This window comes from Periplaneta americana, chromosome 4 (assembly GCF_040183065.1).
Source record: "Periplaneta americana isolate PAMFEO1 chromosome 4, P.americana_PAMFEO1_priV1, whole genome shotgun sequence".
Lineage (NCBI taxonomy): Eukaryota > Metazoa > Arthropoda > Insecta > Blattodea > Blattidae > Periplaneta > Periplaneta americana.
In genome coordinates this window covers 52,218,540-52,245,634 of record NC_091120.1, presented here as the reverse complement: position 1 = coordinate 52,245,634, position 27,095 = coordinate 52,218,540, and the positions used below count along the sequence as shown (strand labels likewise).

The 27,095-nt window shown below is 33.6% G+C and overlaps 1 protein-coding gene across 1 annotated transcript in view; it reads left to right on the top strand.

Annotated features, from left to right (window-relative positions):
• The window catches only part of LOC138697796 (centrosomal protein of 135 kDa-like), a 123,569-nt gene extending 110,697 nt beyond the window's left edge, over positions 1–12,872 (top strand). Inside the window, exons 21-23 of the mRNA XM_069823308.1 lie at positions 1,477–1,679; positions 3,984–4,112; positions 11,640–12,872. Of these exons, the coding sequence (XP_069679409.1) occupies positions 1,477–1,679; positions 3,984–4,112; positions 11,640–12,615 (1,308 nt within the window). The 3' untranslated portion in view covers positions 12,616–12,872. The remainder of the gene's footprint in view (positions 1–1,476; positions 1,680–3,983; positions 4,113–11,639) is intronic.
• Positions 12,873–27,095: the final 14,223 nt, after the last annotated feature.

Genomic DNA, 27,095 nt, shown 5'->3' with positions numbered 1-27,095 from the left:
TTAGTATTTTCATCATGTTGATACAATAGCCTGGTGATGTTGAGAAATCAATTTTATGGAAGTTACTTCCCAAATAGTCATGGCTAAGATACGAGTAAGCCGAAATGTTGTAACTTAGGAATAATCATATGGTTATTTTTATATTTTTCTAATTAGAGTTTTTACTCTTGGAACATACTTCATAAGAACTAACATTGATTTCTTTCGTTGTAATTTGTCCAACTGTCTAATAAATAAAGAGTGTGATTCCAAAACGCATTAAGTCTATTTTTATGAAAAGACTGGACTAGTTTTTTTGTCCACCAGTCTACAGTCTGAGTGAGTTTTCAAGTGACGTGTACAATAACACAAACTTTTAGACAAGGATTGGCGTTGTTTTGGAAGAAAACAAGCTTCAAATATAATGGTAGAGACCTCAAACATAATCGTATATATGTACTAGCCGTACCCGCACGCTTCACTGCACTTGTTATAAATAAATATCATAGACTTAAATCTGTTATATTTACAAATACAACTATGTTATTGTTAGTGAATAATTAATTTATTATCAATTATAAATCGTTTGCTCCTGAATTACTTTCAAAGTTGTATTTAGAACTATAAATGTAACTGTTATTACCATGCAATAGTTTCTGGAGTTGTTCGATTAATTATACTTTTAAGCTTGGTATTATGTTAGACCTAACAGCGTCTGAAATAAAATACATTTGTAAGAATTGAAGGTTGTCACTCTCAGCCGGAAGAAGATTACTCTATATTCGTGACTAACGTCGTATATTAATCTCACGTGGCGAGGATATAAAAAGCATTGTTATTTTAAAACAAATATAATCTCACCATATGATAATGTAGAATTCCTGCATGGAAATATTGTGTACTTTGGTACATCATAGACCCTAGTAATATCAATCCTATCAAAATTTTGAATAGAATGAAAGTTATCGGAAATCGTTTTTAAAGAAACTTTTGTTATGTAACATTTGTCAAAAAAATTAATAACAATCGAGATATCTCGATTTATTTAATTCAGGCCCCCTTATAACCCCCCTTTTAAATAAAGTATTTTGAATGGCATATAGCCTAAAATCTAAGTTACAACGAACTTAATTTATATTCCAATTTTCATCGAAATCCATTTAGCCATTATCACGTGAAAAGGTAACAAACATCCAGACAGACAGACAAACATACAAACAAAAATGTAAAAAAAAAAACGATTTTCGGTTTCAGGATGATTAATTACACATGTTAACACCAATTATTTTTGGAAAAGCGAAAATTACCAGAAAAATTTCGGTTACAGATTTATTATTGGTATAGATATTAAGTCATAAAAATTGCCAAATGGACTGAGCGAGTTTTGTTCCCGCAGTCGTAATTTTAAAACAGTTTTAATGAAGTCAGTTTTTATGCTGTGACCTGAAATTAAGAAAAGACCTTCACCAATAACAAGTTCATTATGTCATTTACCAGCTGGAGACAGAGCTGGCACGGTTGCGTGATGAACAAGAAGTTCTACAGGAGCAGCTGACTAAAGACCGGGAATCAATTGCAGCACTGGAGAACCTGCTTTCATCATGTCGTCAGGAGACACTAGATCAGAAGCTTGCAAATAAGGAAACTCAGAATGAAGTCAGCTCTCTTAGACGCAAGATATCAGACTTGCAGGAGAAACTGTAAGTTTAGTGTATGTTTTGTATGTTTAGTCAGCAGTTCGAAGATTGGTTGGAACCTCATGACACCAATAAGCCATCATAAGGCAACTAAGCCAAGAAATAATAGGGTAGTCTGGCCAGCTTCTTTTCTTCTCCATTGCATATATCGCTGAATAGTAACATATTTCACTAATATTGGATTTGAGATGTATAGAAACATTTCATTGTTCTTCCTCTCATATCTTCAAGTGAGATGTACGGCCTGATAATAGATGTACAAGGGACAGTCAGAATGTTGTTGTTGTTTTCTAATGCCAGGCATTTAACAATAAAGTCATTTGACCTCTTGTACTCCAATATTTTTCAAAGATATTGTATGGTCAGCCACTGACGCACAGATTTTGAGGTGTTCTGAATCCATTTCTTGATTTGAGTCAGAATGTAATGCCCTCTATTTTTTTTTCTCTTTCAATTTACAAGAAAATTAAGTGAAATTTACATAGCATAACATCCACAACATTCACGATTAATTTGTTATTTTTCAATATAATCACCATCTTTTTCCACAGTTTTTGTCTACCTTGAAACAAGGGCATGTATTCCAGTGTGATAAAAATCATGGTCCTTCTTCCTTAGCCATTGTCATACAGAATTTTTCAGGGCCTCCTCATCTTCAAAGTGATGCCCCCACAATGGACTGAACAGATGGAAGTGTGATGGTGCTCGATCAGGGCTGTATGTGGATGAGACAAAACTTCCCAATCAATTTTCGCAATCTCGCCAGTGATCCAAAACTCGGAAAACCCCATCAAAATTCATTTTTTCAACTTTTTTACTGACGATTTTTGGTTACGGCACTTGATTAACAATGCATTGGACCATCTAAATTCGATACAGTACTGAAAGATTTCTAATTTAATAAATACAGCGGAAAGAACAGCTTGAATTTGCATGTTTTAAATTTCTATTTTTATACTAATGAAAACAATATCGGTACTGTTTTCCAACATTTAACACACGTAATTTTATTCTTAATACATTTAATGTTAAAAATGACCTTTCCAGAACACAAAGAAATAGTAAAAATATAAATATAGACTTTGTTTAATTTGTATATATTCGACAAAATAATAATGTGATGAAATAAATTCTCGTTGAACTACAAAAAATTTGCAACTGAATGTAGCAATGAGTTTATGTTCCGAAGAAAGCTTATATTGTGTAGAATGTGATAAAATGAAAAATGTTTGCAGTCAGTGTACGTGATGTTTTGGAAAGAACCTGCATTAGTGCAGGCAAGTACCATGCTTCCTCGATCAGCACCCTCACATTGGCATTACAGCAGAGCGTAAATTTCTGCAGATTTTTATTAGTTTGTATTAGTTATTCAGGTAGTGCGGATATTTTGCATTTTCGAGTGTGCATAATGTTATTAGGGTGATCTCCTTTATTTTAAACTTTTGCGCTTTCATAATGGAATGTCGAAAATCTCGGAGAGAACTTACGAAATTCTTCGACAAAAATCTGGTGAAGATAGAAGTGAACAACAAGTCATTCACCTCTACACTTACTACCTTGCCTTCTTCTTCAGTTACCTATCATCGCATCACAATTTCTACATATGCACGCAAAATAGCAGCATACTAGCCTTACCAATGCATAAAACATGAACATATTCATCATCTTTCACTATCTTCCTATCACGCTTGTGGACTACCTACCCAGTGATATCAGAGACTGTCGGAATTTAACAGTATTCAAGAACAAACTTAATATGCATTTTCTTATCGAGCAGAGTATAATGCAGTAAACTGAATATTTTAATTTTATTGTAAATATTTCGAATTATTACTATTTTGTTTCTCTTGAAATTTGTATAGTCTAGATGTCTAATTATTTTCTTTAATCACTAAACATATTAAGCAATTAATATATTATATTAGTATTTTTTTGTACCTATTGTGATTTTGTCTCTGCCCTTATATTTCTTTTCCTCCCTTCCTTTGCATTTCTGTTTTTTTTTTTATTATTTATATTTGTGCTTTTATTTCTTTTTCTCATTTACTTCTCTCTGCATTTTTTTTGTATTTGTATTTCTGATGGTGTGGTAGAGAAGGCCTGATGTCCTTAACTCCACCAGATTAAAAAAAATAAATCAAAACTATTCCAAGAAGCTCTCTTTACACCAGAGATGATAGAAATAGTAACAGCATATGAATGGTGAATATTTGGTCCCACTGAATGATGATTTTTTTTTTACATTCAATTACGAATAATAAATTTATTTGGTTATTAATATATTACTGTTTATTATTTTTTTTTTAGTGAAAAAGGTGCTGCAGATTTGATACGAAGTCAGCAACAGGCTTCAGAATTCAGTCAGCAGATTTCTGAGTTACAGAGAAGTGTGACAAATGAACGTTTTGAACGTGCTCGCATGGAAGAGGAAAGAAGGTAATTCTTATTTTCTTTACGTAAAATGCAAGAACAAAAGGATAGTGAACAATTATTTATTGATCAACTATGCATTTAATGTGAAGGATCTCTTCAGCCATGTCTCCTGAAATATTAAATAGCCCAGTCAGGGAAGTGGGAAAAAACAAGAGGTGATATGCTACCCCAAGATTTTCGCGTGGCATACCTCGATTTAAAAAAGGCATACCCCCTCCCATATAACATACACATACATGACGTATACAATAAATTGTTTCGTGCAGTCAGTAACGTGAATCTTTGAAGCTTACACAACACATTAAATTTCTTAATAAAATAATTTCAGTTATTTACTAGATTATTTTGCAATGTCCATTGAGTCCTATTATTTAAAACTAGCCGTACCCGTGTCCTCCGCTGCACCCGTTAGAAATAAATATAAAGTAATTATATAATTAAAATAGGACATTTGATCCAGGGAACATTCGTGTTTGATAGAAGGATAAATCGTTTATTATGTTACTTAATTTAAATTTAATTAAAAAATTAAAATGCGATCATTTTGATCCAGAGACCAGTCATTTGGTCATAAAAATTAGTTTAGGAAATACAGGAAACGAATATACAGAATAGCCTATCAACTTTTCTGTGCATAGGAATCTATTTTAATCTTACCTGTCCTCGATTCACTGAGAAGTTACTGTGATAACATTATAGCATTATGTCCATCTAGAGAAACTACACTTTCCAATGGTGAATTAATAATTAATTATACAAATCGGTTAATTTAGCTTCCGATATTACTTCATAGAAACGCAGAAACATTATCTGTAGGCTATCTTTCATAGCTTTCGATTGTTGCTGTCCAAGGCCCCTTATAGACGAAGTCATTTGTTTTTTAATTCATTACACGGCCTTAGATGGCAGTTATTTTAATTTTAAAACTTATTTATCTCATTAAATATCAGTTCTATCAAAATTTTTCAAAGAATAAAACTTATCGGAAATGATTTTTAAAGAAATGTTTGTTATGTAACATTTTTCATAAAAATCAATAATAAGCGAGATATTTCGATTTATTTAATTCAAGCCCCCTTATAACCCCCTTTTAAATAATGTATTTTGAATGCCATATAGCCTATAATCTAAGTTACAACGAACTTAATTTATATTCCAATTTTCATCGAAATCCGTTCAGCCATTATCGTGTGAAAAGGTAACAAACATACAGACAGACATACAAACAAAAATTTCAAAAGAGCGATTTTCGGTTTCAGGGTGGTTAATTATATATGTTAGGACCAATAATTTTTGGAAAATCGAAAATTACCAGAAAAATTTCGGCTACAGATTTATTATTAGTATAGATAATGTTAAAGTTTCAAAGTGCCTTACTTAATTTTATTTTATTAATAAAAAGTGCAACAACAAAAATGATACAGTCACTAAATTGGCAAAAATGGCCACTACAAGCTACGCACCACAGCCTTCTATACTGAAATTCCAGGGATTGACTTATCAAATAAACGTGTCTAAATACATGTTGAATACAGTTCCAGAAGCTGTGGTTTAGATTTACGAAGCAAACAGATAGTACTCTTTGCTGTGAAGAAATGTATAAACATATTTTTACGAATCACATTTTTTCAGTGAGGATATGTCATTTTTAATAATGGTATGTTTTCTGGCCATAAAAACCAGAGGCGGTATTCCATACTATCGCATACAGTCTCACTTCCCTCACTGAAATAGCTTATGTGAATGTTGAAGTGCAGTTGACCTAATCCTCATAGCACTATGTTTTCATTATTCTTTTAATTCAATTTGTAGTAATCCTCCCACAAAATATCATCCTTACTGTTATCATGTTATTATAAACACAGCATTTTTTTAAAAACCTCCATGATTGGATTTTCTGGTACAGTTCGCACTTTCTATGAAATAGACTTCTTTCATGACTTAAAAAGGTGCTAGACCTAGAGCTCCCAGATGAATAAAATTAAAAGCAGGACATTTTATCTGAAAAAGCAGGGTTTTCCAAAAAGGAAAAAGGCAGGACATTATAACATGGCGTGATGCATATTTTCAATAATAAGGTTAATTTTTAGTGTAAGGCACCCGGTTTGGATCTTATTCAAACTGAGTTGGTGAAGCATGCAGGCTCAGAGTATATTAAACACTTGCATCAATTGATGATTAGGATATGGACAGAAGAAACTATACCTGAGGAATGGAATTTAAGTGTTATTTGTCCCATACATAAGAAGGGAGATACTATGGTAAATTACGCATCTGAGACTTGGCCATTGTCGAAGTCAGATGCGACATTATTATGTACATTTGAAAGAAAGATTCTTAGGCAAATCTTTGGACCAGTTAGAGAAAACGGAACATGGAGAAGAAGATATAATTTCGAACTGTACAGATTATATAATGAGCCGGACATTGTTAAATTCATAAAAATAAGAAGATTGGATTGGGCCGGGCATGTTGTGAGAATGCAAGATGATAGGGTTGCGAAGAGAGTTTTAAAATTTATTCCGATGGAAAGAAGGAAGGTTGGGAGACCGAGATTGAGATGGGAAGACTGTGTGATGGATGACATCAAGACTTTGGGTGTTAGAAATTGGAGAAGTTTGGCATTGGATAGGGAGGAATGGCGAAAACTTCTGAAGAAGGCCAGGGCCCATGAAGGGCTGTCGTGCCATTGATGATGATGATGAAATTTTTAGTGTTAATATGCAATGAAATTGATACAAAACTATTAATAAATAATCATTAGTTAAATTAATTATTTAACTGTACAGATTATAAATCAGCTTATACCTGATTGTTGGTACTACTCTTTGTCTGAGTAAGAAATGTTTGTTACCCAAACATAATTCCCAATGGATTCCAAACATAGATGGTTTCTTTCTTTGGTCCACTGAGAAATGACGAGTGAGAAAAGGACAATTTCTGAAAATCTACAATGCCTGGCCAGACGTAGAACACACACCTAAAAGCAGGACATTTCCGTCAAAATCCGAACTTCTGGTAACTTTAGGCTAGGCTGCTATTATAACACATCATAATACTAGTACAGTTTTCACACAGTTGCTCTTATGCAAAACAACACATACTAGATTCAAATCAATAGGGTAAATTAAACTATAAAATAACTATTTTCATAATAAAATAAAACCATTCGATAATTTATTCATTAGGTAGCTTGATTCAACTTTAATTTTTTATCTTTATTTATAAACTGAATTAATTCGATTGTTTGCAAATCTATCCAACTATCAAATACCATAGTTATTAATTCGACTGTTTACAAACTATCGAACTATCAAATACCATAGTTATTAATTCGACTGTTTGCAAACTATCGAACTATCACATACCGTAGTTATGAGCAGTCGAAGTATTCAATAGTTTTTGTTAGAGATTGTCTATCACGCTTGCGTAATGTCGCCATTTTATGACCTTGTTTCTTACTTAATTCTTATTTCTGGATAGGTCAGCTATGATAAACCTTCCAACCTCCAGTCAAGCAATTCCATCTGCACCATCTGTGACTCCAGTTCCCAGTACTTCACCTCCATATACATCCTTTGTGGCACCAGGAAGTTCACATTTTCCAACGCCATTCCCAGATGGTCAGCAGTATTCAATGCCAGTCCTTGGACCTACTCCCATGTCTACATCTTTTGTAACTCCAGAAAGTCCGCACTATCGAGCAACAGTCCCAGCTCCAACACCATTTACACCACCTCTAACTACGCCTTCAAGTCTTCCGGCATCAATTCCATCAGCACCACCTTTAACCACAGTTTCAGGCCCTGTTTCTTCTTTTAGAGGACCTGAGCATAGCAACAGGTGTGCATAATCATCGGCATGATTTGCTCTGTAGGATAAGTTTGCAGTTTTCAAGAATGATTAGATGACGAAAACAAGGATGTTGATAATGATGATTGAGAAAAATGAAGATGGAAACTAAGACGATTATTAGGCCTATTATTATTATTATTATTATTATTATTATTATTATTATTATTATTATTATTATTATTATTATCATTATTATTATTATTATTATTATTATTATTATTATTATTATTATTATTATTATTATTATTATTTCTGTTTATTACAGCAAATAATAGTAGGTAACAAATTTTACAATATTTACTGATTAGCTACAGTCGAAGAGAAATTAATCTCAATCTGCTGTCATAAAAACACTCATGTCTGAAGAATTGTGGTTTTCTGTGCAGATATTAGCCCTTTCGAAAGTGCTATTCATTTTTATTTATTGATAAGATTCGATGTTATAACACCTTCCCTTGGAGTGTTACTAACTAATCTGAAGCCACCAGCATAGCTCAGTTGGCTGAGATGCTTGCCTGACGTTCTGGAGTTGTGCTTGGGCGTGGGTTCGATTCCCAAGCAGTAATAAAGAATTCCTTTTTTAATGTGTTCATATTTAATTTTCTGAGTTGTTACAAAATTTTCATGCAACAGATGTTCCAGATAACATTTTTCTATAACCTAATGATAATGCTTCTGGGGATATCCAAATTGCTATTGCAATAACTACAACATTATTTATTTATTTATTTATTTATTTATTTATTTATTTATTTATTTATTTATTTGTTTGTTTGTTTGTTTGTTTGTTTGTTTGTTTGTTTGTTTGTTTGTTTGTTTGTTTTATTTTGTTTGTTTGTTTGTTTGTTTAAACGTGCAAAACAACAGCACAAGGCCAATTACAGTTTAGCACGCTACAAAACAGAACAAAACAACAAATGATGATGAGAATGAATGATAGAAAATGGCAATGAGATGAAATACAAACAATATAATAGTCTACATCAATGATTGATCAAATGCAACAGAGTAGAATAGCATAAATAATTATAAAATTAGTACAATGAGATAATTGAAATAATGGAATAGTCTACATTAATCAATTGACCAAATGCAACAAATAAATGGACAAATAATTATTAAAATTAGATCAGTGAGTAAATTAAAAAATGAAGCCTGGAATAATATGAGTAATATTGTAAAGATATGCAATTGACAGGAATAATAATAATACAGTAAAACCTCGTTAATCCGTATTAATTGGGAGGTTAAGTTGGTTGGTTTAACAAAAGTCCGGATTAACTGAAATAACCTAAAAGAACAGTAGAAAGTACATTAAAACTCCGTCTATAGCAACAAAACACGTTTATTGTGGTGTATTTAAAGGGCATAGGCCTAAATATACTATACAGTACAGTAAAATATAAAGCAATACACACAATGCAGTACATACATGATATAGGTCTCACAAGCAGGGAATACCAACAGAAGGAATGTGAATCAAACACTGCGATAAGGAAGAGTGGACGACAGGGAAGGTCACGAGATAGCTTGAATAATATTCAAGAGTACAGTCAGAAGAGAAATGACATCGATAGAATCAGACTTGCGTTGTGATAGTTACATTACGACTTTAGTTTGTTCCATTGCATGTGAATACATGTTTTATATCACACAGTATTATTAGTTCATTCGTAAACATATGTTGCGCGTTTAATTAGCTTCGAATTTTTCCCTTGTTACGTTCTTTATTTCCACAGCGATGTCCTCATTTGTTCATCTTCTTGGAAGAGATGATACTTCCGGCAGCCTGTACCTCTCGCCTCCTCGGCATGCCTACATACATATATCAAAACAGACAGCAATGCCACCATTGCTTTTCAGTAATCGTTACTTCCACAAGCTATATCCATAATTATGATGCGCGGTAGACCTGGTTCTGCATCACTCGAAACTCTTGCTGCGGAAGTTGGTTTGAAGTACATGTCTCTATTCTTTTGGGACAGTTTGGAATATATTTCCTTCACTAATAAATCGCGGAGTTGTCTCAAGTGGTCATAGTACGCAGATATGTTTTCATTGTCACTTCCTTCAACAAACTGCATTACGTGGTTTAAGTGTTCTTTCACATCACTCAGCTTTATTTTGGACAAATTGCTGGCCTCTTCTTCTCCTTCTCCTTGTAATGCCATAGTTCTAATGTATGAAAGTAAATCTTAAAACAAGATTCTTTAATTTTTCCAAACTCATCTTTTTTTTTTTTTTTTTGCCTGCCCGGATTAAGTGAAGTTTGGCTTATCAGGATCCAGATTAATGTGGTTTTACTGTAATAATAATAATAATAATAATAATAATAATAATAATAATAATAATAATAATATTAATAATAATAATAATAATAATGATAATATATTATTATATTATATATTATATTATTATTATTATTATTATTATTATTATTATTATTATTATTATTATTATTATTATTGTTGTTATTATTTTGTATTTTTTGATATTTATGTGCTGGATAACAGCCATTGGCCAATAAAAGTCCAGCACAGTGATACAATTAATAAAATAAAATGAACAACAAATTAAATAATTGAGATAACAACAAAATGAAGAACATAGATTACAATGATTAATTTACAGGAATTAATACTATAAAATTTTATGGAAAAGAGTTGATTCTTACAAAAGTATTACCAATTTGTGTACAAGGATTATGCAAATAATATTAGGAAAGACATTGCCATATTCTAAAACTTCTATACATTGAATGGATCGAAATCGCCTACATGTAAGTTAGCATTTTTAATACATCTGGAGACCGGTGAGGAAGATTTAGAATTTCTAATATAGAAGAGTTTGTGATGTCACATGTCCTTCATAGGAATACGAAGGCTGACACTGTTTAAGAAAGATTGACAATTAATGTCACCTTTAAGGACCTTACATAAGAATAAGTAATCGAGATCATGACGTCTAGCATACAAGCTTCGACATTTAAAGTGCTCGCATTTTTTACCATAGTTATACCCGGAGTTATTAGGCAGAAGTCTGTACGAACATAATGAAATAAATTTCCTTTGAATATTTTCCAGTTTTGCCGAATTAGTACTAGTAATAGAGTTCCAAACCACAGATAATAATAATAATAATAATAATAATAATAATAATAATAATAATAATAATAATAATAATAATGCTGATGATAATAAACTTATTCTATGTAAAGATTAATTTTTTGATCTTACAGAATTATCTGTGATTATTGTTGTTTTTATTAAATACATAATTTAAAATTTAGACCCTAATTATTACTTTTTCACAGACTATACTAGTACCACAGTCTAGTATATACAGTCACGAAGCTCAATACGTAGTAAATATGCATCCATAGATAGTTGCTAACCACTAGGATTGCTAATATCGCCTCATTACAGACAATGCGAAATAGTACCTGCACAGTCTATTGTTCCTATCACCCTCACAACTCAAGCTTCGTGACTGTATATATTAGACTGTGCTAGTACCTTGTTTGCATCTTCATGAAAATAGAACCACAAGATTGTTCCAGAATTTTAAACCTTTTCTTTAACTCAATAGTGCATTCACTGTATAAAAGATTAAAGTAACGAAGAATACTCCAGTTACATGATTATGTTTATTTTAATTCTGATACTCCTTCTCCAGATTGATCCAGCCTCCCGTTTTTCCAACTACTTCAATAATCACGTCCCCAACTCCATCTGCTCAAGAGAAAAGGTCTGGTCGAGCTAGTACGCTGCCTCAGGCGTATGCACGAACTTCCTTTCCTGGAGCGGAAAGCACAACAATTTCAAGATCCTCCTACACAGCTCCTCCTGTAACATCTCCACCAACCTCTCCTGGCAGACTCAGATTTTCTTTACCGCAGTTAGACGAAGAAAGTCGAACTGTGACACCCACATCTAGCCCAGAGAAAACGTTTAGGTCATCATTGCGATATATTGATCGACCTACAGAAAGTGCTCCTCTTCCACCGCCTTCAGGTTCTGCAGGTTCAAATACAATCCAAAGAAGTTCTCAGAGACGAACATTAGCATCTCAGTCGACAGTTCCGCCAGTGCCACCTCGTCAGAGAAACATCGCAACTTCAGGAAGAATTTCCACTCCAACTGCTCCTACGACAACTGTGACACATCCATCAAGAGACCAAACTGTTCACGTGACATTCTCATCTACTGGACCGCCCATATCAAGCTGCTATGCGAATTATACCATTGTGAGGCAGGCCAATACAACAGGAACCTCTACTGCAACTAGAACAACCATGTCAGCAAGGGACAGCAGTGTACCACAACACCATTCACGGCAAAGGTCCACTTCAGCTAAACATTCTGACGCCTTGTCAGGTCAAATTAACAGTCTCCAGGACTCACATTTTAATGTATCGTTTCAGGAAAACTCATTAGACAAATGGAAATCTGCAACTAGTAGACAAAATGTGGGCCTTGATCCTATCTTAGAATCAGGTATTCATAATAATGACACAGAAAGTGATGAGGAGTGTTCTAGTTCAACTGGAAGTGACATCGTATTTATTAATTCATATGTTACCCCAGACAATGCAAGTATTGTTACGTTGAAGGGCAGTAGGTTAAGGCTTCGACGACATAACAAAAAGTGACGTATTACCATTATGCCAGTTTGAATATTGTGGAGTTACAGACTGTGCGGATTAATTTTTTGTTAATAATCAGTAATCACCTATGAGCAAAGAAACGAAAATGTCTTGTGCTCGAGATAGACACCAGATTGGAATAAAACAAGTGTGCTGTGAGTAAGATTGAATGTGATGTTTTCAAGTATTTAGTCTCTGTGCCAGTAAATTTGTTATAATATTTAGTTTTGTAGTATTTTGTGCCGGAAAATTGTTCTTACATACTATTAACATATACTTTTATTTATCTTTTTTTTGGTTGTTGTTTAGTCAGTTGCCCGAAGACAGGTCTGAACTAGGGTTGCCAACTATAGAGGACGGAAATTCAGGACACATTAAAAAAATAAAAAAGCACATAAACTTATAATGAATTTCGATATAAATACACTTGTATTTTGACGTTCAATTAATAAATTAGAAATACCATCGTTTTATTATTTGGTTGTAGCAATGTAGCCCTATATTAAATAACATGCTACAAGTCAGTACACACTTAAAAACACAGGGGTTGATAAGTATACATGTCTTTACACTCACTACATTAACAATGTTTGAAAGAATACTTTTTGCTTCATTTGTTTTTGTTTATTAGTTCTTTGTTTGCTGAAATATAAAAAAAAAAAAATTCTCTACATGACATATTAAAGTTCGTCCTTACTAAGAGTTCTGATTTTACAAGTTCTGGCCTCATTCGGTTCCTCTCGTCAGTTCAGAAATTCTTCGTTTTTTTTTTTAAAACTCGCTCCACATGAGCATTGTTGATTGGAAGAGCATGTATGTGTTCAGCAATTTTCTTTAATTTTGGTACACTATGTGTCTTCAAAACAGTGTCCCAGCTTTCTTGTGGAGTTGATAGATTTTTCAGTATCGGTATCATTTATTTCACTGAATGTGAAAGTATCAGTAAGACTTAGAAAAATTATTTTCTTAAGAAGTGAAGAATATTAATCAAACCATTTTTGCAAATAGACACTGGCCCTCTGATACACATTCAGTGCTTCCTTCTTAAAGAGATGCACATCAGAATCACTCAAGTTATTCAAATGCTGATTTACTACCAAGCCATATCACCAATGAGCGCTACGAACTCGCTTCTGTGTTTTATGCAAAGAGCTTATAATATTTACAAACTCTTTGCTTCTATTCATCTAAAAGTATATCGTATAATTGTAAAATATCTTCGGTAGCCATTTCAAACTATGTCGGTTCTCTAATAATGAAGTATCAATGTCAAATTTCAGAATATAATATTGCAATCAACAAAATTCCGGACATTAAGCATCCTGAACACAATTTAATTTTTTTCCTGTATAGAGGACTGATTTCCTGACAATCCGGAAAAATTCCGGATGGTTGGCAACGCTAGTCTGAACCTCACAAGTGATATCAAGAAGGCACCACTTATGAGGCATCTAGGTCAGGAGATATTAGGGTAGGGTGGCCAGTTCCTTTCCCCCTCCATTGCATACATCGCTGACTAGCTGTATATTACATTAATCAGACTTCAGATGCATACAAGCAATTATTCTTCCTCTGATACATACCGTCAAATGAGATGTACTGCCTAATAAAATAGATGTACATATCAACCAGAACTTCAATCAGAGGAATATCTTTTTTTATTGATTTAAATTTTGACTTTTAGATTTTTACAATTAGTTGTAAAGTGTTTTCACATTTTAGTACTACAACTTTACAACAATATCTGTTTGTATTGATTTAAATTTTGTCTTTTAGATTTTTACAATTAGTTTTAGTGGGTTTTCACATTTTAGTACTACGACTTTTTTATGTAGAATATAATGTAATATTTTGAATTAATTTAAAAGAATAATTTTAAGCTTTCAAGACTTCGTTTATAAATAATAACAAATTTCTGTTCATCAGTCAAGTTGATTACAATGTAGCTTTTTGAAATACTTTAAAACAATAATTTTTAAGGTTTCAAGACTTTCTTTATAAATAATAAGTAATTTCTGTTGATCAGTCATGTTGATTTATCTATTTACAACGATATCATGGAGCAGAATATCCTTGTTCCTTCTCTTTGCCTGAAGGTGAATGATTATTCAACCTTCGAAATATCCTTCGTTCTGTAATTCATCAATAATGGAGAAAGTTCAATCTAAATCCCTGGCATAATTTCTGCTAGTCCACTTGCTGTTTGTCTCAGTAACTGTCTTTCAGATCAGTGTACGAGCTGGGAGGATAGAATTTTAAAAACCATTAAACATCTGTCCAATTATCCATTACACCATGTTTTTCAGAATGGTGTATTCTAGGAGAAAGTATGGGGAATTTTAAAAAATATTATTATTAAAAAAAATCGGAAATATTATTGAATTCTACTTTGGAAGCCTGTTTGTCATATTTCTTTCTTTTTTTTTTTTCTTTTTTTTTTAGTAGGTTATTTTACGACACTGTATCAACATCTCAGGTTATTTAGCGTCTGAATGAGATGAAGGTGATAATGACAGTGAAATGAGTCCGGGGTCCAGCACCGAAAGTTACCCAGCATTTGCTCATATTGGGTTGAGGGAAAACCCCGGAAAAAACCTCAACCAGGTACTGTAACTTGCCCCAACTGGGAATCGAACCCGGGCCACCTTGTTTCGCGGCCAGACGCGCTGACCGATTTTTTTCGTTAGAAGTGGCGCATTATAATAAGGAAATGAATGGCAAGAACCTCTTTTTAAGTCTTTCACATAGACATTGATACCATGTTCACAAAGATTAAGTCGTACTGGTACTGTAAGTTAGTCCTTAAAATTAAATTTGTACACTAAGTCCAATTGAGCCGAGAAGACATTAACTCTAATGTTGAATGTGAGTTATTTCAGTGCATGAATATTGAATATCGCAATTATGTTTCATTTGTTCAATTGTGTAGACCTTAAAATTTCTTCACATTTACTAAATCATAAGCAGATCCGTACCTATAGTCTGTATATAAACTTGAGTGCTTTAATAACCACTCTCTTCTGGAAAGGTAAAATTTTTGAGATCAATAGAATTTCACAAGATTTTCTTTAAATTATGTGTGATAAATACTGGTATTACAAATGTTGGCCTTCTTTTAATTTGTGTTCAATTTAAATAGTTGATCAGGTGTGAAGGCTTTGTTTATGCTGAAGATTCTTCTGCTAAGATGAACGAGAATGAAGATGATGACGCAAAATTGGTGAAATGATGACAAGACTTGCGGGAATGTCTCTTCCCACAAGAAGATACTGGCTGTGATAACTACATTAAGCTATTTTCATAGAAGTTAATAGTTAAACAATATGCAGAATTGTGTCTGTTTTTTTTCTAGGGAGAATGTTTACATTTTGAAGAGAACAATTGTCTCTGTTTCTGGAAAAATGAAAAGTTACACTCTTGGTTTCTCAATTGTTCTGTTAGTTGAGCTTAAAGGCTCGTTCTCACAATGACACTGATGCTGGGATATTGATATCATGAAATGTCATGATATTCATTGCCATGGCAGTTACCTATTCATACGATTGGCTCAGAAAATTTGGTTTTCTTTAATTGCCGTTTGCAGGCAGCAATCGAGAATGATATTTCCCACTCCATTAAACATTTATCATGTCGTAGCTCCAATGATAGTCAATCAATCGTGCTGTAATTTTTTTGATTGATAGGTCAATATAAAAGGAAAGTATAGAAACAAATTCGAAATCAGTATCTATATTGAGAAGTTAAAAAAAAAGTACAAAACTTCGAAGTGGTCTGTTTAAAATAGACATTTACACCTTCAAAAGTTGGTTAGCGGCAAATTTTTTCTTTTTTACTTTAGTTGAGGTCAGAACGAGAGAAGTAACACTAACGACGTCAATTACTCTAAGTCTAAAGGGAAGCTTGTAGATTTTCTTGCCCTTAGGAATCCTGGAATGTTGGTGGAATGGGTCACTTGGGCTTTTCAGCTATTTCCTGAAAAACATCGCTATTGCTTCTTTATAATACATGGAAAGCCCGGTTCAGTGATAATTATAGAGATATTAACAGAGAGAAAAAAAACCACAGGAAATATGAAAAAAAATATTAATATTTTTATTCAATATGAAAATTTTACCAAAACATTATGAAATGTGAAATTTTTTTTTTTTTTTGCGTTATTTGTATTCTACACATTGTAAATTGTGAAAATCTTTGTTTCCAAACCACTAACAGGAATGGTTTAGAATATGAAAATTTATATTTTGCCTGTCACTATTGAGAGCATTCAAGGAACACTACAATATCAAATGCAGCCATAACCAGAAACTAACAAAACGAAATTCACACACAACAATATGATATGTAGTCGAGTTTACTTTAGTATCATGATAGAGCTGTCGCAAAAGCTGTTCTCACAATGCAATTGTATGTGGCAATTAGTAGTAGTGTCACAGAAGCTCTAGTGCCTCAGTGTTGCAGATCAAAATTTTTGAATATGCGACACCACTGCCACAACACTGTGATGGTGGCATCAAAAACTGTTCCCTACTGCGACATTGACTCTCATGACAGCAATGTCGCAACATCAGTGCCATCGTGAGGAAACCTTAAATCCTTTCAGCAATATCAAAGTCAGAGTTTACTAGGTGAACAATGTTTCCTGGGATCAGATATTTAACTCGGGTTACAAGGTCAGAAAACATATTTTGATCATAGGCTATTGCTGCCAGAAAATGTCTTAGTGTAAGGTAGACCTAATTATGATGAAAAAGTGATTCGTGAAAAGTTGTCATAGAAATCATTGTGCACGGTATTTATGTATGTGGAGTGTGCGGTAGTATCACAGTTAAGGTGTAATGCTGCAACATGGTCTCAGATTCGATTCCCGATGGGGTCATGGATTTTTCCACTAATCTAAATCTTCCAGTCGCACTATGCCCCTGGGGTTTACTCAATCTGTATCAGAAATGAGTTCCAGTGGAATTTTCTTGGAGGTAAAGACGGCGGGCACATAGGACTGACATCCCTACTGCCATTAAATACCAAGTCTGTAAAGGTGAGAGAGCCTTAATCTCTGGGCCGATTTGGCCTGTCATGGGGTTGACTTTAACTTTTTATGTATGTATGTACAGACCGATTATTTAGTCCTGACAGCTCAGCGATGCGAAAGATGGGAAGTAATAGGAGTAGTGGGGAGAGTTCCAGAGTAGAGATGAGGGCGAGCAGTCATAAAGGAATGCAGTATAGCTTAATTTTATTAGAAACACACCGCTCTACCGCACGCATGACATCCGATCCCTTCGAAGACAAGTGAGTGACTAACCCCAAACACCCCTTGGCGTAACTAAATGGACTCGCCTGACCCAGGCGCACATCGCTGGCGAATGTCAGGACTAAATAATCGTACTGTATGTATACTTATCGATCTGTTCACCTACCCACCCACCCATTGATTCATCCATCCATCCACTCATCCATCGACCCATGCATTCACCCTTCGACCTATGAACTCATCCATCCATAGACCCATCTACCCACCCACCTTACTTATTTACTTACAAATGGCTTTCAGATAACCTGGAGGTTCATTGTCATCCTCACATAATTCCGCCATTGATCCCTATCCTAAGCAAGATAAATCCAGTTCCTACCATCATATCCCACCTACCTCAAATCCATTTTAATATTATCCTCCCATCTACGTCTCGGCCTCCCCAAAGGTCTTTTTTCCCCTCAGGTCCCACAACTAACAGTCTATATGCATTTCTGGATTCACCCATACGTGCTACATGCCCTGCCCATCTCAGACGTCTGGATTTAATGTTTCTAATTATGTTAGGTGAAGAATATGATGCATACAGTTTTGCATTATGTAACTTTCACCATTCTCCTGTAACTTCATCCCTCTTAGCCCCAAATATTTTCCTAAGCACCTCTCAAAGTGAGAGTCCAAGTTTCACAACCATACAGAACAACTGGTATCATAATATAACTGTTTTATAAATTCTAACTTTCAGTTTACTCACCCACCTACCAACACTTCAACTATAGTTATAGCTATAAATGTTTTATATTATCGATTAGGTGATATGATTATTATTATTGGTGAATAGAAAAAGACTTGGAAGGAATCAGTTGCGGTATATTCCTGAAGTAAACGAGAAAATCCATGAAAAACCTAAGTTAGTTTAGCTTGAGGAATCGAATCTCGGACATCTCAAATAAAGAGATTAATTGCATTAATCAATGGCTAGCCAGTTCTGCATCTCAGTTAATTTAATAAAATACCTATAAAATTGCTACAATTCTTCTCTATAATTTCATATCAGTCATGTACTAGTGTATTGTAGTGTTTTGGAGTTCTGTAGATCGTATAACCTGGATGTTATTTACAGATTTTGCGCTTTCTAAGCTGAGATGGCTTTTATACCGGTACCAATTTTTTTCCTGTTTATCAAGTCATCAACAGTGAGTAATGTCTGAAACTGAAATATCGCTAAATGAAACGCTTATTATTTCTACTATAGCTTTGTCTTTTGATTACTTTCTAACAAAAGTGATATTTATATATTTGCAATATTTGTCTCAATTTTTAATTCAAAATATCTTTCTAACCTAAAGATACCGTAGTATATCTTACGAAGGCAATGTAACCCATTTAACTTCAATATTCTCAGAGCCTACATTGCTTCTTTTCTCTTTGCCACAATGACCACTCAGTTTGCACCAGAACATGGCAAGTTCGACACCTACTTCAACTGATTCAACATTGCAGCTGGAAAAGAAGCCAACCACAAGTAAATGGCAGGAAATCACCCCACCCAGTGTAACATCTATTATTCGACTGTCCAGTTTTTGCAAGAGAGCATTATAAAGTACATTCTCATGCTATTTATTGTAACAGTAATTTTAATTGTCTGTTGCATCTAATATTGAGGAGACAATTTTGTTACAAAGTTTTTCTGAACTTCCTATGTTAATATACAATATACTGTGAAATCCAAATTTGCCATCATGAATGTTAAGTAAGTGTTATGTTATCATTTTTTGTACAATATTTAAGTAATAACTCAACATTTTAAATCTTAACACAGCTTTGGCTAAATTTATTATTACTATTATTACAATCAAACTACAAAATACATATTAAATATAGTTGAAACAAAAATACATTAAAACTATTATATACATCAAACAACAGTGAACATGTCAAATATTTAAACAAAACAGAAATATAAATTAAAGAATTTGTAGTTTGACAACTTCAAGTGAAACCCCGTAAAACACACCAACTTCTGGAATCTCTCTCTTTCGTTTTCTCTCTCCCTCGCCCCTCGTCATTCAGTCACCAAGAGGGTGTGTGTGGGCATCGCGACCAATAGAAGAACCACTCTCCAATATTACCACAATAACGGATTCTTCATTTTTGCTTTGACTGTCGGCTAGGAAGGTTCCATTATGCTAGCATTGCAGGCAACTAGTCAACCTTTTAATACTTTTGTTAGCAGGTTTGACAAACTGTGAGTGGATCTGCAAGTACAATACAACTGCGATCACAACGTTGCCATTTTCAGTGTAGCTGATTGTGAGTTGTGTTCTGTCCGTGCGCGCGTGTATGAAGGTTCCTAAGCTACAGTATTATCAGATATTTAATTCACACCGATGGAAACAGGCAAGAATAAAGTTGTACATAATGAAGGAAGAAGTGCTGTTGCCAAGGTAATTGAGTTTTTGGATGCTGAGAAGAACAGGAATTCATTTAATTTGCCACTGTGTCAAGCAACAAAACGAGCTGCAACAGCAAGTGGAAAATCGGAATCATTCATTAAAAAATTAGAAGAGAAACGAAAGTAGTCGACAGTAACCAAACCAAATTATCCACACCGGGTAAAAACAGAAAAGTGAGCAAAAAAATCATATTGGATGACATGGATAGATGCAAGGAGAAAAATGCAAGAGTACTACACACTAAAATGAAGTAACTACATTAAAGAAACTCCGTGCTACACTGTAAGATGAAGTACGTTATAAGGGTAGTCAAGAGCACCTCAGACGAGTGTTGCATTCTATACTAATAATAATAATAATAATAATAATAATAATAATAATAATAATAATAATAATCTTTTGTATCCCTTTTACTAAGTGTGGCAATGCTGAGTTCATAGTGCTCTCTCCCTTCCTCCCGTGCTTTCTCACTTGCTGACATCAAGACAACCAGCACTCACGTAGTAACTCTGTCAGGGTTTCAGTTCGATTTGTCAGCCATATCTCCGTATGAGCAATTGCTCGTGGTTGGGAGTTCAAAACCACACTGTAGGTAAGCAGAGCAGAAAGAAGAAGAAGACAAAACAGTTAATATAAGCAATAAAATATCACAGATTACAAAAACAAGAGCCCATATGATAAAAAGCAATCACAATTGAAAAACTTTATAATCAATATTTACAAGTAGCCTATATGACATATAAGGCTATCAAATGCAAATCTCACCATATCCAGGTAAAGTGATTTGTCAGAAAACAGGAAAAATCGTTATGGATATGGACAGTTTTGCATTTGATAGTAGTTTTCTGAGCTCTATGGAAGAGGAATTAGACAAGATTTGCACAAACCGACTATATCAGTAGATAGAGAGCTGCAAGAAGTACATCATCCTGTATGTAACTAATTTTTTTTTAAATTTTGGATAAGGCGAGTTTTGTACTTGATAGCCTCATATGTTTACTAATTAATTATCTAACCCTATGTTAAGTTTCCTTAATAATTTTGTTTAATTATAAGTTTAAAATTAATCGTATTAATGCAATATTGAAGCAGGTCCAGATGCTTAAAGATGGCAACCCCATCACTGGACTTACCACCCAGTAGCGGCTGGTTGTAAAAAAAATAGGTGAAGTGCTGTTCACATACACAGTTTTACCAATATAATGAGTAGGGCTACTATTCGTAAACTACGTACAATTTTAATAGTTCTAGAACACATGCAAACAGGAAAATTAATTTATTTCAGGACTCACCCAATTTCTTGCATACCAAATCTATCCTCCTATCTTTTAAAGCCGCAAATCTGTCGATAATGTATTCATAAAATGTTTGAGTATAACTGAGGGTGGAGAGAATATCTCTATCCAAAGCTATGTGAGGTGTATACCTGATAAAATAACATAGAGCCAGCTAATTTACCATTGCAGGGGTGGCTACTTGGACACAAGGAATGAGGATACTATTCTCGAGTCAGGTAGTACATAGTACTGTAGAATTTCACAGCCCTTAAATAATAGCCCCCGACCTTGGAGACCAACTTCAACTCTTCTCTATTGTTAGTACCGTTAGATCTGCAAACTGGTTACTCCAACTACAACAAATCTGACCGTTCTCCGTAACTGAAAGACTCAGAAACGCACTTCACTCATACAATCTTTCTATAGTGCGTGACGTCACGTTACCATGGAAACCAAGTGCTGTATGAGAATGGGAGCCCAAATAATTTCATCTCTGCTGTATTGTAAGTTCCAATAGACACCGCTCGGCGCTCGTAACTGTTGACATTATTCTATTCAGCGGATGGTTACAGGTACTATTTATACAACTAAACACTGTTTATAACGACTGAAAAGAAAACTTTTTTTATTTTAGAAATACGGTACCGGTAATAACTAGAATTAATTATTAATAAGAGATAAAACTGTGTTTTACATGTAAAGAGGTGAAGTCATACTTCACCTAGTTCACCTGAATAACCGCCCCTGTTACCACGTCCTTGCTAGCAACTAGTTGGTGGGACATTCTATTGCTTTCAAGCCTGATGGTTTCATCCAGGATCCCTAAGGCAATAATGAAGTATCGTCAAAATGGGAAACGGTCACTTGGTCGACCTATGAAAAGATGGCAAGAAAATTGCTTTTTCAGGCCGTAACAGTTCTTTTGGGACTAGTACTTGACAGGATGATGATGATGATGATGATGATGATGATGATGAAATTAATCGTACTTATGTTAGCTAAAACAGGGTACTGAGAAATTAATTTGTTCTGTAGTTTTAAGCCATAGTTGAAGCCAAAATTGAGTTACTACTTCAGTGAGATTATCTATCCATAAGTTAGTTTTCACGCTACTCACTGACCGAAACTATACTGCCTTTTGCTGTTAAATGGTGTTAGGTGAGGCTGATTATTTGGATTTACCCATGCATATCAAAGGTTTCTATTCGAGACATCTTATCTTATTTACAGCAGATGTTGAAAATTATCTCCTTCGACACACACACACACACACACACACACACACACACTCATTGTCTTCAACTGATCGCATAATCCATCAACAAAAATTTAACCCACTGCCTTTATCTCTAGGAATAAACTGGTTTACTGAGGTGGTTTTAATTGATGTGGAATTTCCTGCTGACATAACGTTTTAGATATTGCAATCTCTTGGGAAAGATCTTGTTAATGTGTGTTGTAATCATTCACTTATCTGGTCCAGTTTATATTCGGTTAAAACCTGGTTGTGGAATTTCCTGCTGACATAACGTTTTAGATATTGCAATCTCTTGGGCAAGATCTTGTGAATGTGTATTGTAATCATTCACTTATCTTGTCTAGTTTATATTCTGTTAAAACCTGGTTGTTTTACGTTTCGCTTCTTTTAAAGTAATGTTCCTGATTGTCTCAAATCTTTCACAAGTCTTCGAATAGTTTCTCTACTCAGAGTATTATGACTTGTGGTTCCCCTGTGGTATCCCATCCCATCCCATCCCATCCCATCCCATCCCATCCCATCCCATCCCATCCCATCCCATCTCCTATAGTGATCCTGGGAAAAAACTGTCGGTAAATTGGTCTACACAACTGGCTTTCTATGACTAAATGATGAACAGTCAAGTACCCGCAATGATATAAAAAAAAAATCTTATTATTCTATCAACTGACTCAGTTTTAACAAATGGATCGTACAGAAACATTCATTGTAAAGAATATTTTATATGTGGCATATTAATGTCCTCGTCACAAAGAGACTAGGCCTATACACTACAGAATTCTTTACATTATAAAGAAACTTTACTTACTATCTCACAAAGATAGAAACACTAAAATCATGTAACTGCAAGTTTGTTCACTCAGTCTGGAACTGATTGAATACTGCTGAATGGGCAAGGTACTTGAATGATTGTAGCCTGACCTTGCCTGCTTATGACACATTCACACCTGATAACAGATGGTAAGGGAAAGCTGAATAATCTCACTGTGTATATTTGGAAATTCAATAATAATAATAATAATAATAATAATAATAATAATAATAATAATAATAATAATAATAATAATAATCATCATCATCATCATAATATTCCAGGCACGAAATTAGGCCATTGTTGGCCTGTTTCGGTTCCAGCTATACAGGATCCAGTAGACGTTTCTGTGGACGTCCAGGTCGTCGTCGTCCTTGAGGGTGGTATTTTAGCATTTCTTGGGGTGTCCGGCCAGCTTCCATACGAGAAATGTGTTCAAGCCATCTATTTCTGTATTCTGTAATTTTTTCTTCTAATGGTTGCATGTTGAGTTCCTGCAGTATATCCTCGTTCCTCTTGTGGTCCAGAAGTGTGTAATAATAATAATAATAATAATAATAATAATAATAATATAATAATAATAATATAATAATAGTAGTAGTAGTAATAATAATAATAATAATAATAATTATTATTATTATTATAATTGAAATTTATTTGATATATTTTCATTGTTTCATTGTAAACTTTTATATATGTATTTGTTTTTTGGATCCTTGTAGTCACCCTTATTGAAGGGGAGATGGTTTTATTTTATAAATCCGATGCATAATAATAATAATAATAATAATAATAATAATAATAATAATACATGCATTTATTTAAATTGTTACTTCGGAATATGTATGTTAAATTGTTAATTATAATTTGTGCCGTACTAACTGTTCTAACAGAAAAATATAAAGTGTCAAATACTTTTTTCGTGTCTACAGGACTATCACTCTAAGTGATTCGCAAGGTTCTTCACCTGGCCGTGTGGATATAGAGGGTCTGAATTTTGGAAATACAGATGAAGAGGAGAGAGCATCATCCAGCTCAGATCTATGATAATTAATGGTTGTAAGCTGTACTACAAATTTTTACATTTATATGATAGTCATATTTAATTCATTTAATTGATGGAACATTTTTATGGTTTGTAAGGCAGAACGAGGTTATAAGTTATCTTAGATTCCTAACCAATGTGCCACAATATTTTACCTTGTGTTCTGAGATGTGAACTTGTGTATTCTGTATTTGTATTAGCAGAAGTGTTTAGTTCATAACTTTCAATGAAATTATTTTATTACTTAATATATTGTCATATTGTTGTAGCGAAATATGTAAGAGTTTTAAAATCTGATCTATGTATCTGATGTTGGGATATTGTATTAGCTGGTAGCCTATATGCAGTTGTTGAGCTATATCTGTTACAGTATAAGACATTTTAAAAAACAATGGTTCTGAATTTTTGGAAGAGATTATATAAATGCTCTTACATTTCTAAGGAGTGACTATTTTGTTACATAACTGTCTGAGTGCATGCACTTATATTCTTCAAAAATCTTGTTTAACTATATTGTTACAATTTGATACTGTTAACACAGTCTTGAATAAGTATTAAGAAGCATTTTTCACAGTAGACATTGTAAAATATTGTTATATACGTTGAATAAATACTATTATCGATTAATTTCAAAATATTTTAATTAAAATAAGTATACAGACAGCATGTAATTAAATTCAAATCACCAAAAACCTTTAGTCGTGTTTATACTTGTTTTCTTTTTCCATGTATTGTAACATGTCATATTGTCCCACCGTAATTACCTTAATAAAAATTATTTGACTCTATAATCTTTGATCAGGATAAAAAAATGTGTAGTTTGAAATTTACACACAACTATGTCCATATGGAGAATTAACAATATGTTATGTATTCTATGGAAAGCTGAAAAAAAATCATTGTTTTAATTTTTTTTGTATGATTCTTTACACGTCACTAAGGCACATGGGGGCATGTAGATAGAGATTCCATGACCTCGGCACTAGAATGAGGTGATGTGGTCGGCACCATGTTCCAACTGTCTTTCACCCCAGGGAAACACCATGATACAGGGATGGACTTTCTTTCTTGCATGAATTATATTTCTTAATTTTTTTTATTATAGACTCATACTAACGACTCTCTAACGAACCATTCAGATGAAACACAGTAATTCCACTGTAAATATTTGTACAGATGTATTGTATATATTTAATAAAGAAATAAAGAAAAATAAACAATAATACAACACATAAATTGGGTTAAATTTATTTAACTCTCAATCATATTTACAATCCTTATAAATAAGAACCAATATCATCATTATTATCATCATCATCATTATCATCATCCAGTTCAAGCTTTGGACCTAGTGATCAGTTGTGATCTCTATGGTTTCATGCCATCTTTTTAGGGTCTTTCAATAGTTCGTCCTCCGAAAGAGTGATAACCTAAGGCTGCTTTTGACCATCTACCTCTGGCATTCTTTCTACATGGCTCTTCCAGCTAGCTCTGTATTCACGTAGGAAATCAGTCATAAGTTTAACATCCAGTTCTTCCTAAATATCCTCATTTCGTTTTTTATCCCAAGTTGTGAATCTTGATGTTTTCCTCATGAATCTCATTTCACTAGCTGTTATTCTCTTGATATCCTTTGTCATTGTCCAGGTTCAGAACTATAGGCTAAAGTGAATCTTGCCAAGATATTGTACACTCTTAATTTTATATGGTGCTGTACCAAAGTGGGCCTGAAAACTGAATTAATAATTCTGATGACTTTTACAATATATCTGATTTAAAAATGTATATGTTTTTCTTATTCATATGAGTTATTATAGCCTAAGTAGGCCTATTTATTTATCCGGTTTCTACAACAGACTAAATGTCGCCTTCTGGTTCCTAGTTTCCATCTCCTGTCCGTCCAATCTCCATTTCTAAAGGTGCATTTACGTGGTTCAACTTTTCTTTCAACTTTACACATTTAAGCAATGCATGAAAGATTGATACACTGTATTTAATATTAATTAATATATAAGAGGTAGCGAAGATGACGTTCAAAATGGTGCACCATGTAGACACAAGATCTTCATGCATCTTAATTGAACGAGCGTTTTAATTTTGATTCAATATTTTTTCCAGATTGCATGTGTGCGTGCATGGAAAATTGAACCATGTAGATGCAGTTTAAGAACTCTCTTTGACATGACACTCATGATTCCTTATATCCAGTATTTAAATATGTTAATTTGTTCTAAACTTGCATTATCAATGCAAATTTTGCTTCATTTTGCTATGAAATAGTCCTACCATTATTTTGAATTTTTCCACTAGGAATTTCCATATTAAAATCTTTAGCAATAATATTTAAAAAAAAATGTATTGATATCTAAAGATTATTGTCCGTGATGG